General features: G+C 49.5%; 1 protein-coding gene across 1 annotated transcript in view; it reads right to left on the bottom strand.

The window, feature by feature from the left end:
• The window catches only part of KIRREL3 (kirre like nephrin family adhesion molecule 3), a 174,341-nt gene that overhangs the window by 98,410 nt on the left and 63,637 nt on the right, over positions 1–12,294 (bottom strand). Inside the window, exon 5 of the mRNA XM_064268310.1 lies at positions 4,472–4,621. Coding sequence (XP_064124380.1) covers positions 4,472–4,621 — 150 coding nt within the window. The remainder of the gene's footprint in view (positions 1–4,471; positions 4,622–12,294) is intronic.

Below are 12,294 nucleotides of genomic sequence, written 5' to 3'. Positions count from 1 at the left end.
CTATCTGTCTGTCTGTTTATCCTGTGCTAAGGGCTGGGTGTAGAGAACCAAAGAAGGCCCAGTCCAGCCCTAAAGGCCTTGCCCAAGGTCACCCAGTTAGTAAGCTGTAGGGGGGCATTCTACTTCCCAGCCCAGGACTCTTCTTCCACCAGTCTGAACATGTGCATGGGGGTCCTGTGATGCCAACTAAGCTGAGTCTCTGCAGTGATGGCTAGGTACACATGGAAGCTGGTTCTGAAGGTCTTTGCAGGGAGAACTCTGGGATTAGGGTACACAACCAACTTCAGAAGCTCAGGGCTGGACAGGACTTTGAGAGGTCCAATCTTTCGACCTCAAAATGGGATGCTTTCTAACCCACCCTTATCGGTTATCTTTTGTGCCTGTTACTACTTGAATCCAGGTTCCAGTGGGTGACAGGCCACTGAAATAGTTGGTGCAGTATGTTGGACTCCTTACAGTACAAGTCATGGCCTTTTGGGAACTGAAAAGTTCTTAGAGACCATCTTTTTTTTTTATCTCCACCTTCCATTTTACAGATGAGAAAACTGAGACCTCAAGAGATTGAGGGTCAAGTTGCACAGCCGTTTAGTGGTAGGACCAAGACTGTGACCTCCAGGTTTGCTACCCTTTTCCTGACACCATGCTTCCTGAGCTGTTCTAGGGGCTGAAAGGAGCCTGTCATGACCTGGTCTGAGTCCAGGCATGGTCTTGTGCTGCAGGCTGGCTCACTGAGGGAATGCAGCGGGACCATGGGGTGCAGGTACGCTATGTCTTCCCTCACCTCAGCTTCCCCAGCTCAGGCCCTTCCCCTTCTCCATTCCCTCACTCCCTTCCTCTGCCTCCAGAGGTAGCTCCAAGTCGTTCCTTGCCTGATTGCATCTGAGAGCTAGAAACACAGCGCTAATTAATGTGTCTGTGACTCTAGGCCTGGCTGCTGAGGCCCATGTCCCCACGCCATCCCCGGAGCCCAGCAGGCTCCATGAGCTGGCCCTCTGGCTTCTCTGAGCAGGCTGCCGGCAGATGCCTATTTTAACAATGCACATCTGTTGGCTACATAATTTCTAATATTTTCCCTCCTCACTTGGTGCTTTGATGGAAGACCCTGGGGGCCTCCCTCAGTTCCGGCCAAAGTGTCTGCTTTGCAATTTTGCGGAATACCATCCGATTCTGCTCTTGCATCTTCTGCAGGTTCTAATCAGGCTCTTACTTTATTTAATTAAAAATCTATCTCAGGCAAATACAGGCTAAATTAGGAAGCCTTCTCATTCCTGGAACGCAGGGAAGGCAGCCCCCTTCGGGGAACCAGCTGGGACATTTTCCCTGGCTGAGAAGCCATAGCAAAGCAGATGGGGTCTTGGTTGGGAAGGGTGGCTGGCCAGGGTGGAGAAACACCTTTCTCCCTCTCCTCTGCTGAACAGCTGCTCTGTCTGCCCTCTGCTGCTAAGCAAAGACCCTTCCCACCAGCTGGTCTGCTGCTGCATGCAGGGCCTCTGTCCAGGGCAGTAGGGGGTGCTCTATGCCATGGGAGACTCAGCAGGCAGAGTTCTGCTGGACCAGCTGAGGGCCAGGACCTAGGGTGGCCCTAGGAGTGAGGGGGGACTGTAGGCAGGGTCTGGGGAAGCTCTTGCTTGCCTGGGGCTTAGTTCGTTTACAGCGAATGGTTTTCGTGGTGTCTGCATAAAAGGCAGATGGATGGATAACTGCTCAGGCCCCCTTTCTGGCTCTCAGGAATTCCACTGGGCGATGCTGCTGGACCTCCTGGAAATGCCCCCTCCTCTCTGTTCAACTGATCTCCAGACTGGAATACAACATGCACCTCCCCAAACCCAGCTGTGTGTCAGAGGGCAGTACAGGCCATGCCCCATAGAGGAAGGGGAGTGAGTGTCCTTTAGATGTGACCTGAGACAAAATGAGGTCTGTTCAAATCAGATCCCAGGCCTCACTCTCACAGTCGGGCTCTTCATCAGCAGACAAGCATGGCTCTGCTGGCCTTCAGGAATGCAGGCTGCTTGAAAATCTGGAGTCTCTTGAATATTCATTAAGCTGTGGGGCTTCAAGGGAGGCCCTCTGCCTCTCTGCCTCTCAATTTCCTTATCTGAGTGCATTTGGAATACTGTGGATATTGTACTGTAACTGAGATGCTAAGGGGGCAGAGACCTGCAGATGGTTTGGTTTTACTGGGTGAAGCTCTAATACAACTTAAGGACAAGGTGTGACCCCATCTGTTTTAGGTCCTGGGTGAAGTCAGAGGAAGGTCCCTGGGTGGCACAAGAGGATTGTGCTTGACTACCAATCTAAAGGTTGGTAGTTCGAGCCCACCCAGTGAGACTGTGGAAGAAAGGCCTGGTGTCTGTTTTCATAAAGATTACAGCCCAGAAAACCCAATGGAACACAGTTCTATTCTGGTCGGGAAGTCAGCGGAGCAAACAGGCTGCGGGTCCCCTCATTCTAGCACCCCTTGGCACTCTCTGAAGTTGAAGACCCTACAATACCCCATAGCAAATCTTGTTCTGGCATTTTGCCATTCTCAAAATCAGACAAACTGTTAGGTCTTAAATCCTGCTCCCTTCCTCTCGCACCCCTGCACGGTAAATCAGACCCATTGCCATTTTCGTCACCTCTCCCTTTAATAGCCAGGTTCCTCTTCTAAAGGTCTGTTTGTGGCCAGGCATCCAGGGGCATTTACCCTGCTGGGTGGGTTGATTTCCTCATCGCAGACCAGAGGAGGCACGGAGGTTTCCATGGCTGGCCTGAGGTCCTCCTCCCTGTCTCAAGAAGCCAAGCTCAGAACTGGTTAAGTGTTCCCCTGGGCCTGTCTGCTGCAGTGGTTGGAATAATCTGTCCTGGTGTGTTAGGCTGTGTAGATCTGAAGATAACCTGACACCCTCTTAAATACTTCATCTTGGAGCAGCCATGCGGCTTGTCTGCCTGGCAAGGAGGCAGCGCCCCAGCTGCCCACCCAGTTGTGAAACCCTCACGACAGTTGCGAAGAGAGGGGTGGGGAGAATCACACTTCCGTCTGTCTGCCTGTGCTCATCCTCCACTGGCCCGGACAGACTCAGGAGTGGAGGGTCCTTGAGGGCTGCAGGAAGCAGGTTTTAGCCAGGCTCCACCTCTCCCAGCGGGGGACCCTGGGTGATGCCCCTTACTTCTCTGAGCCTCAGTTTCTCTGGTGGGTCGTAGCAGCAGCAGCTGAGATGAGGCTTGTGAAGGTACTATGGGAGAGATGCAGAGCACTATGCAAACGTGAGCTATTATCACCAATGTGCAAGGCTCGTCCCACGGGCCCTGGTCCTCAACCTCATCTGGCTACAGGAGGGAGACCGCAGGGCTGGACTCTAAATGAGCAAGGCAGTTTAAGAGGTCACTGGGCCCATTCCCACGTCTGCCTGAGAGAAGGAGTGGGGGCCTTTTCAGGGAGGATGCCCAGCGCACGGGGCCCCTGGGAAGAAGAGGTGAAGACAGACCAAGGGGAAGGTGCCACTGGGATCAGGGCCTGGAATGAGTCTTCCGAGGAGTGATTTAGGGCAGCCCCATTTTCCATCTGAGAGCAGGATGCCTGGGGAGCAGTGAAGGGTGGGGAGAAAAGCTGGGTTACCAGTGGTCCCCATGGACCCTGAAATCATGGGGAGAAACAAGCCTGAGGCTGATTTTGGCAGAGTGGTGGATAGATAGGACAGACACGGAGGTTAGTACAGAATGCAGGGACTCGGGACCATGAGTCCCCCACCAGGAGTGCCACATTTACCTGTCTCTGTGGCCAGCACAGGACCTGGCAGAGGGCAGCCACACAGAACATGCCCTCTGGTGGAATCAAGACGCTTCCAGGAGCCCTCGTTTGCTCCCTGAGTTGGAGCCAAGCACAGCAGGGTTGGGCATCGGCTCTCGGATTTCCTAGCGCAGGAGCCTTTACTTTTTCCCATTTTGTGGGGAGAGGAGGATTCAGATGTGATGGAAGCACAGTGCTTGAGCTCTGTGGGATGATGCCTTGGGTTTTGCCCAGTGGGGAGTACCCCCCAGTCTGGCTGGAAGGAGCCTTCTGAAGTGGAGCCATTCAGTGGCACCACTAGGGTGGTGCAGGGACTGTGGACCTACCCACTGACACTGTCAGAGGAGCTGACACTGAAAGGACCCCAGGCTTCACGGCCACTGGGCAGAGAAGAGGGTCTCTGCCTTGGCCAATGGGAGAGTGGAGGAGCTGTGGCGGAGCTGAGGGGCTGGGGCTGGGAGGCGCAGGGCAGCTTTGACCTATGGTGGGGGCAGGGGCCAGGCTGCTCTGCCCACGGAGGTGGGTGGGTTCCACTGGCCGGCCCTGTCCACCTCGGGTGGTGGGGAGGAGGGGTGACACCATGAGTTACTGCCTTGGGTGATGCCAAGCCTAGTGACGCCACTGGAGCCACTGGGGCTTCCCATAGTATCCTCACCACCTTTGCGTCCCCTCTCTCCCCTCCATATGCAGAGCGGTTCTTACCCAGGACAGTGAGGCGTGCTGGGCGGGACCGGATGGCAGCCTGGATGGCCTGGCATTCATACACAGCATCGTCTTGCAGCTCTGCTCGCAGAATCTTCAGGTGATGCTCTCCTGACAGGTGATTCCCTACCACCAGGTACTGTGGGTAACCTGTGGAGACAGTAGCCTATCAGGGGTGAAGGAGACATTCATGGTAAACAGGCCGAGCAGTGGGAGGCCTGGCCATGGGCTGCGTCCTCAAGGCTGGCAGGGCAGGCGATTGCTCAGGGCCCTGATAGCAGGGCCAGAAGAACAAAACCAGGAGTTTCCCAGAGTGTTGGAGCAGCATGTGTGTGTGTTTAGGAAAGCTGGGGGAAGCCACTGCACCTCATGTATAGCCACCACTTGTCCATCATGGAGGCTTGCGTGTGGCTGTGATGCTGAACAGGCTTCAGTGGAGCTTCCAGACTAAGACAGACTGGGAAGAAAGGCCTGGTGATTTACTTCTGAAAATCAGCCAGTGCAAACCCTGTGGATCACAACAGACCTGATCCACAATTGACCACAGGAATGGCACAGGATCGGGCAGTGTTTCATTTCATTGTGCACACGGTCGCCAGGAGCTGGGGCTGACTTGGCAGAGCGAACAGCAGCATTATTAAGGAGGGAAGGAGAGAGGAGAGATTGAAATGCTAAGGGGGACCCTCAGAGCTGGGGCGTTACTCTGGAAAGTGGAAAGTTCGGCACTGGGGTTTGGCGAGGAGACATGCGTTCTGATGAGACATCCAGAGAGACAGAGAGAGAGAGATAGCCAGGGCCAGACTGAGATTGAGAGACAGAGAGAAGACAGTGAGAGAATGAGAAGGAAGAAAAAACACCTATGGAAAAAGCTCAAGAGTGACTTTGGGGGAAAAGTTTTGTTCCTGGATGGACAGGAAGTAGAAATTTAGGTCCCTCCTATCAGTGCCTGGAAACCTTGGTGGCATAGTGGTTAAGAGCTACAGCTGTTAACCAAAAGGTCGGCTGTTCGAGTCCACCAGGGTGCTCCTTGGAAACTCTGGAGCCGTTCTACTTGACGGCAGTGGGTTTTGGTTTTACCAGTGCATGGGCTCCTCTGGTCACTCTGAACCATGATGGGCCTTTTTTAGACATTCCTACTAAAAAAAAAGAAAATTTTTTTTTTCTCTCTCTTTTTTTTTTTTTTTTACTACTGACCTCCAAATCCAGGGGTGTGATTAAGTACTTATGAGCCGCTCAGGACACTTAGGAATTTGGGCCCCTTATACCATTGGCAATGAATAAAAGATAAATAAAAACTGGAGGACGATAAATCATGTATCAGCTTTCCTGCCACTGTGTAGAGTTGAATATAAATGCCAACAGAAGTTGTGGCTGACCAGGTTTGGCAGACCTCTTTCTCCCTGGTCTCGGAACCTAAACCACCTTACTTTCTCCCAGCAGGATCTATTGTCCATCATTCCTTTCACCTGAGCTCTGCCCTTCCTACTCCGACCCCTCACAGCTGTGGATTTACTCCTGGACACCCCTCATACTCCCTCCCTGTCCTGGTCCCCTTCTTTCCTCAGCGGCTGCCCTTCTGCCTCTGCCCACGCTCTTGTCAGTCCCTAACCGATCCTCTTTCTGAAGCGTCTTTGCCAGGACAGTGCAAGTCCTCAGAAATGCGCCACAGAGCGGGGGGTGGGGGGGGGCACTGGACATATCTGGCTTTTTAAAGAGAAGAACAGGCCTCAAGCAAGTGAGAGAGACAGAGCAACAGGGACAGACAGAGAGACAGCAGTTCTCTCTTCAAACATTCAGAGTCCCTTTGTGTGGGCTGGACTTCTTCACACACCTCCCGAGGACAATGCTAGCATCAATGGGCCAATTTAACAAGTGGGCCCATTGCCACTGGGTCAGTTCTGAGTCGTGGTGACCCTAGTGTGACAGAGTACAACTGCTCCATAGGGTTTTCAAGGCTGTAATCTTTACGGAGGCAGTTTGCCAGGCCTTTTTTTCCACAGAGCTGCTGAGTGGGTTTGAACGTTTAGGTTAGCAGCTGATGGTAAACGACTTGTGCCACCTGGGGACTTTGAGGGGTCCAATAGTGTTCCACCTGGCTAGAAGAGGTAGTGAGGTCCCTATCACTGTCTATATTCAAATAGAGACGGAGGAATCAGCCATCAGGGATGCTGCAGAGAAGATTTCTACACTGGATGAAAGATTTCACTAGATGGCCCCATCCATCTCTGTAAGCTAAGGGTCTTACAGAGGTGGGGCTGGGTTCCCTTGGGTGGAACCACTCCTGGTCACTGGAGGTAACCGTGTTTCCCCTCCAGACTCCCTAGCATGCTTTTGGGGTGCTTCCTGTACAGCTGAGGCCTTGGGTTCATGTTAGCATGGCTGCCATTGTCCCCACCATGTCATCCAATAGCCCTGCCCAATTGCACAGGCCTGGCCAGGGATGCTCACCAGGCAGTCAGCCGTGACCCCAAGAGTACTGCGCCCCCCCTGCCTGCCCTTCCTGCCTTCTGCTGAGCTTTGGGAAGGAGCCCAGGTAAGTTAAGCTGGCTCCCCCCAGGGCCAGGGCAAAGGCTGGAAATGGATTCCTTTGCAGCCCTCTTCCTGCTGCCTCTGCCCTCGGTGCAGCTGGCTCATCGCCCCCAGCTCTTCTAGCCCAGCCTCTGGATTCTGCTGTCCTGTGATTAGTCCCTGGTCTCCTGCAGGCATCTTGGCTGGAGCTTGTGTTTTTGTTGTCTTGCAAGCTATCAGCAGCAGGATTTCATTCTCATGAGCTGCTGAAAACATCAGTGATGGGTTTGTTTGTATTTGCCTAATTAGGCAATGAGCTGTGATGCTCTCCCAAGGATTGGCAGCATCTTTGAAAAACACGCACCCAGAAGCATGGATTCTGACGAAGTTCTAGCTCCTTCCACAGTATCATTACTCCCCCTTGCTAATCCCTGGGGAGACAAATTATTCAGAGTCTGTGTTCTACAGCCAGATTGCCTGGGTTCAAATGCTAGCTCTATCACTTTTAGCTCTGTTGCCTTGGGTAAGTTATTTTAACCTCTTTGTGCCTTAGTTTCCTTATCAGTAAAATGGGGATAATACTGGTATCTCAGAGGGTTATGGTGAGGGCGGTTCAGTGGTAGAATTCTTGCCTTCCACGTGGGGGACCTGGGTTTGATTCCTGCCCAACATACCTCATGCACAGCTACCACCTGTCTGTCGGTGGAGGCTTGTGTGTTGCTGTGATGGTGAACAGGTTTCAGTGGAGCTTCCAGACTAAAACAGACTAGGAAGAAAGGCCTGGCAATCTAATTCCATAAAGCCAACAATGAAAACCTATGGATTACAATGGTTTGATGGGGGGTTTCATGGGGATGGTGCAGGACCGGACAGCATTTTGTTCCATTGTGTGTAGGGTTGCCATAAGTAGGGGCCAATTTGATGGCCAAAACCAAAACCAAACCTGTTTCTTTTGAGTTGATCCTGACTCATAATGACCCTATAGGACAAAGCAGAACTACCCCATAGGGTTTCCAAGGAGTGCCTGGTGGATTTGAACTGCCGACCTTTTGGTTAGCAGCCAAACACTTAACTACCGCATCACCAGGGCAGCTAACAACAATAACAAATATGTAAAGTGCCTGACACATACTAAATAGTATATAAATCCTAGTTTAAATAAAAAGGACAGTGAGGTGGTACAGCCAAAGAGAAACCTGCCTTTAGAAAGGAGGACAGACAGTTGTCGGGTAGCTTGGGGGTTAGGAGACAGAATCCCATGCGTTGGGATTGCTTATAGGTTTGAGTCGATTTCTTTCTCAACTGTGACTTTGTTTACCTGTCAAATAAAGGGAAAAAATCCCTCTTTCTTTTCCCCTCTGGATCACTGTAGATTTATGAGATAATGTCTGAGAAGTACTTGAGCTTCTTCGAAGAAAAATGTTCTATCAATACGAAGAAGTGTATTTATAAATCATTTTCTTTGACTAATTTTTCCAGTCTTTGTGACCAGAAAGGCATTTAGGTCTTCAATGAATGTGTCATTCCTGGTAGACTGAATGGAGCCTCAGAGCTAAGACGGGAGAGAACAAGACCTCCCTCAGGAAGTGGTCCAGCACGGGGCCTCAGTGTCCCCATACGAAAACTTCTGGAGTATTAAGTGTTCTTCAAATAATTGCTGAATCAGACTGACTTCCACTCTTCTCATTTCCTCACCAGGCAAGTGCTGCTGTTGTTCGTAGGTGCTGTGGAGTCAGCTCCAACTCACAGAGACCCTCTGTACGACAGAACAAAACACTGCCTGCTCCCATGCCATCCTCACGATTGCTATGCTTGAGCCCATTGTTGCAGCCACTGTGTCAATTTACTTTGTTGAGAGTCTTCCTTTTCTTTGCTGACTCTCTACTTTACCAAGCATGATGTCCTTCTCCAGGTTCTGGTACCTCCTGACAACATGTCCAAAGGATGTGAGATGAAGTCTCGCAATCCCCACCTCTAAGGAGCACTCTGGCTGTACTTTAAGACAGATTGGTTTGTTCCCCTGGACATTCATGGTGTATTCAATATTCTTCGCCAACACCATAATTCAAAGGTGTCAGTTCTTCTTTGGTCTTCCTTATTCACTGTCCAGCTTTTGCATGCATATGAGGTGACTGAAAATACTATGGCTTGGGTCAGGCACACCTTAGTCCTTAAAGTGACATCCTTGCTCTTCAACACTTTAAAGAGGTCTTTTGCAGCAGATCTGCCCAATGCAATATGTCGTCTGATCTCCTGACTGCTGTCTCCATGGGCATTAACTATGAATCCAAGTAAAACAAACAGTATTTATTGAGCATGTAAGTTTTTATTGATGCCCCTAGGTGGTACAAACAGTTCAGTGCTTGACTACTAGCCAAAAGGTTAGCAGTTCAAAACCATCCAGAGGCTCCTTGGAAGAAAAGCCTGGTGATCTGCTTCTGAAAGGTCACAGCCTTGAAAACCCTATAGTGCAGTTTTACTCTGCATACATGAGGTCGCCATGAGTAGGAATTGACTTGATGACAACTAGCGATGACAACAACTTTTTATCGCTATCATCATTGTGTTATTTTTGGAACAAGTGAGCAAATACAAGAAGAGGCCCAACCTTCTTCCTATAAATGGAGTCCAGTTGGAGAGGAAGCAGAGCCCAGCTCATCTGAGTCCATGTTCCTTCAGCACTTAGCAGGACCTAGTCATGGGTCTCAGAAAGGCACTCCCTTGTACTATCATGGAGCTGGATGCCAGAGGGCCAGTTACTGACCATCTATGGTGACCTGGGGCCTTCTCTTGGCCACTGATCGAAAAGACCCCAGTCCCTAACTGAAGGCTGAAAACCCCTGACCAAGAGCCCAGACAGTCTCATTAACTAGCAACAGTGCTGGGCCAAGCTCAGAGGCATCCAGAACATGAGCGGCTCTTGTCTGGGGAAGTCATAACCACCCCTTCGCTCTTCTAGGGTGAGGGAGTTCACAGTCTCTTAAATTGGCCGGTTCCCATAATACTTAAATTTTATGGCAGTGCAGTATATTTTGGAGCTATTATTGTGTATTTTATCCATGCTCAGCTGGGCTGTAGCACTCAAACCCTGTGATGCTATTGACCATTGGTATAACATTTCAATATACATTTTTGGCAAGACATAACTCACATTTTAAAATATTAATTTCCCAACCATCATGTTCCCGAGTGCACTTCGATTTTTTATTTTCCTGCAGCTGTACATCACGAGGGAGGCAAAGCTACGCTCAGTTCAATACATATTTTTCTATCCTCCTCCACCCCTGAAACTTCCCAATCACAGGGACACCGAGATCCCTAGTTCTGAATTTTACAGTTGATGCCAAGCCTAGCAACAGCCACATGTCTGCCCACCCCAGGAGAATAATAAGGGCTGATGGGTGAGTAACCAAGAGGATGATTCTATTTCCTTCCTCCCAGTGGAGAGGATGGATTAGAAAGACATCTGTATGGGCTTACAGGGTTGATATTCAAACAGTTAACAAATGGAGTGGCATGGGCACCAACCAGCAAGAACAGATGGCAGCCACAAACAACACAGAGTTGTGTGGTTCGTATTTGCAGGATATCAGCCGGGGTGGGCTCACCAAGGCTTGGAATTTACTTTTAAAACTTATTTTCTTTCCTTCCCATAGCCTGTTGGCCCCCAAAATTAACCAGGCTTCTCAGCAAGTTTTCAATTTACTTGGCCCCCTTGAGTGGGTGGGAAGCTGGGGAGAACCAGGGCAAGACTTGTAGTTCCTTACAAAATGATTATGCCTTGACACATAGGGGGCAGACTTTGGACAAAGATAAAAGAGCACTTGAAATGTAGAAATCTGACTTTACATGAATCTTGTTCGACTATTTTTTGAACATTTTATTGTGGTTTCGGTGAAAGTTTACAGAGCAAATCAGTTTCGCATTCAACAACTTATACTCATTTTATTTTGTGACATTAGTTGCAATCCCCTCAATGTGACGGCATTCTACCCCCTTCCTCCCTGGGTTCCCTGTTTCCATTTGCCCATCTTTCCTGCCCCTTTCTGCCTTCTGAACTTTGTTTTTGGGCAAATGCTGCCCTTTTGTTTTTGTACAGTTGATTGTCCTGAGGAACACATTATTCACAGATGTTATTGTTCACTTTACTGTTGTTGTTGTTGTTAGGTGCCATTGAGTCGGTTCCGACTCATAGAGACCCTGTGTGCCACAGAACAAAACACTGCCTGGTCCTTCGTCATGCTCATAATCGTTGTTATGCTTGAGCCCACTATTGCAGCCACTGTGTCAACCCATCTCATTGAGGGTCTTCCTCGTTTCTGCTGACCCTGTACTTTACCAACCACGATGTCCTTCTCCAGGGACTGATCCCTCCTGACAACATGTCCAAAGTATGTAAGACACAGTTTCGCCATCGTTGCTTCTGATGAGCATTCTGATTGTAATTCTCTTTATAGGCCTGTCTATTGTTAGGCTAGGAAGAAGGACCTGGCAGTCCACTTCTGAAAAGCATTAGCTGGTGAAAAGCTTATGAATAGCAGCAGAACATTGTCTGATATAGTGCTGGAAAATGAGCCCCCCAGGTTGGAAGGCACTCAAAAGATGACTGGGGAAGAGCTGCCTCCTCAAAGTAAAGTCGACCTTAATGACGTGGATGGAGTAAAGCTTTCGGGACCTTCATTTGCTGAGGTGGCACGACTCAAAATGAGAAGAAACAGCTGCAAACATCCATTAATAATTGGAACCTGGAATGTATGAAGTATGACTCTAGGAAAATTGGGAATCGTCAAAAATGAAATGGAGCACATAAACATCGATATCCTAGGCATTAGTGAGCTGAAATGGAATGGACTGGTATTGCCTATTTTGAATCAGACGATCACATAGTCTACTATGCTGGGAATGACAACTCGAAGAGGAATGGTGTTGCATTCATCGTCAAAAAGGACGTTTCAAGATCTACCCTGAAGTACAACGCTGTCAGTGATAGGATAATATCCATACGCCTACAAGCAAGACCAGTTAATATGACTATTACTCAAATTTATGCACCAACCACTAGGGCCAAAGATGAAGAAATAGGAAAATTTTATCAGCTGCTGCAGTCTGAAATTGATGGAACGTGCAATCAAGATGCATTGATAATTACTGGTGATTGGAATGCGAAAGTTGGAAACAAAGAAGAAGGATCAGTAGTTGGAAAATATGGCCTTGGTGATAGAAAAAATGCTGGAGATTGAATGATAGAATTTTGCAAGACCAACAACTTCTTCCATTGCAAATACCTTCTTTTACCAACATAAACAGTGACTATA

The sequence above is a fragment of the Loxodonta africana genome, chromosome 15 (assembly GCF_030014295.1).
Source record: "Loxodonta africana isolate mLoxAfr1 chromosome 15, mLoxAfr1.hap2, whole genome shotgun sequence".
NCBI classification, from domain to species: Eukaryota; Metazoa; Chordata; class Mammalia; order Proboscidea; family Elephantidae; genus Loxodonta; species Loxodonta africana.
This window is presented reverse-complemented; position numbering and strand designations above follow the sequence as displayed.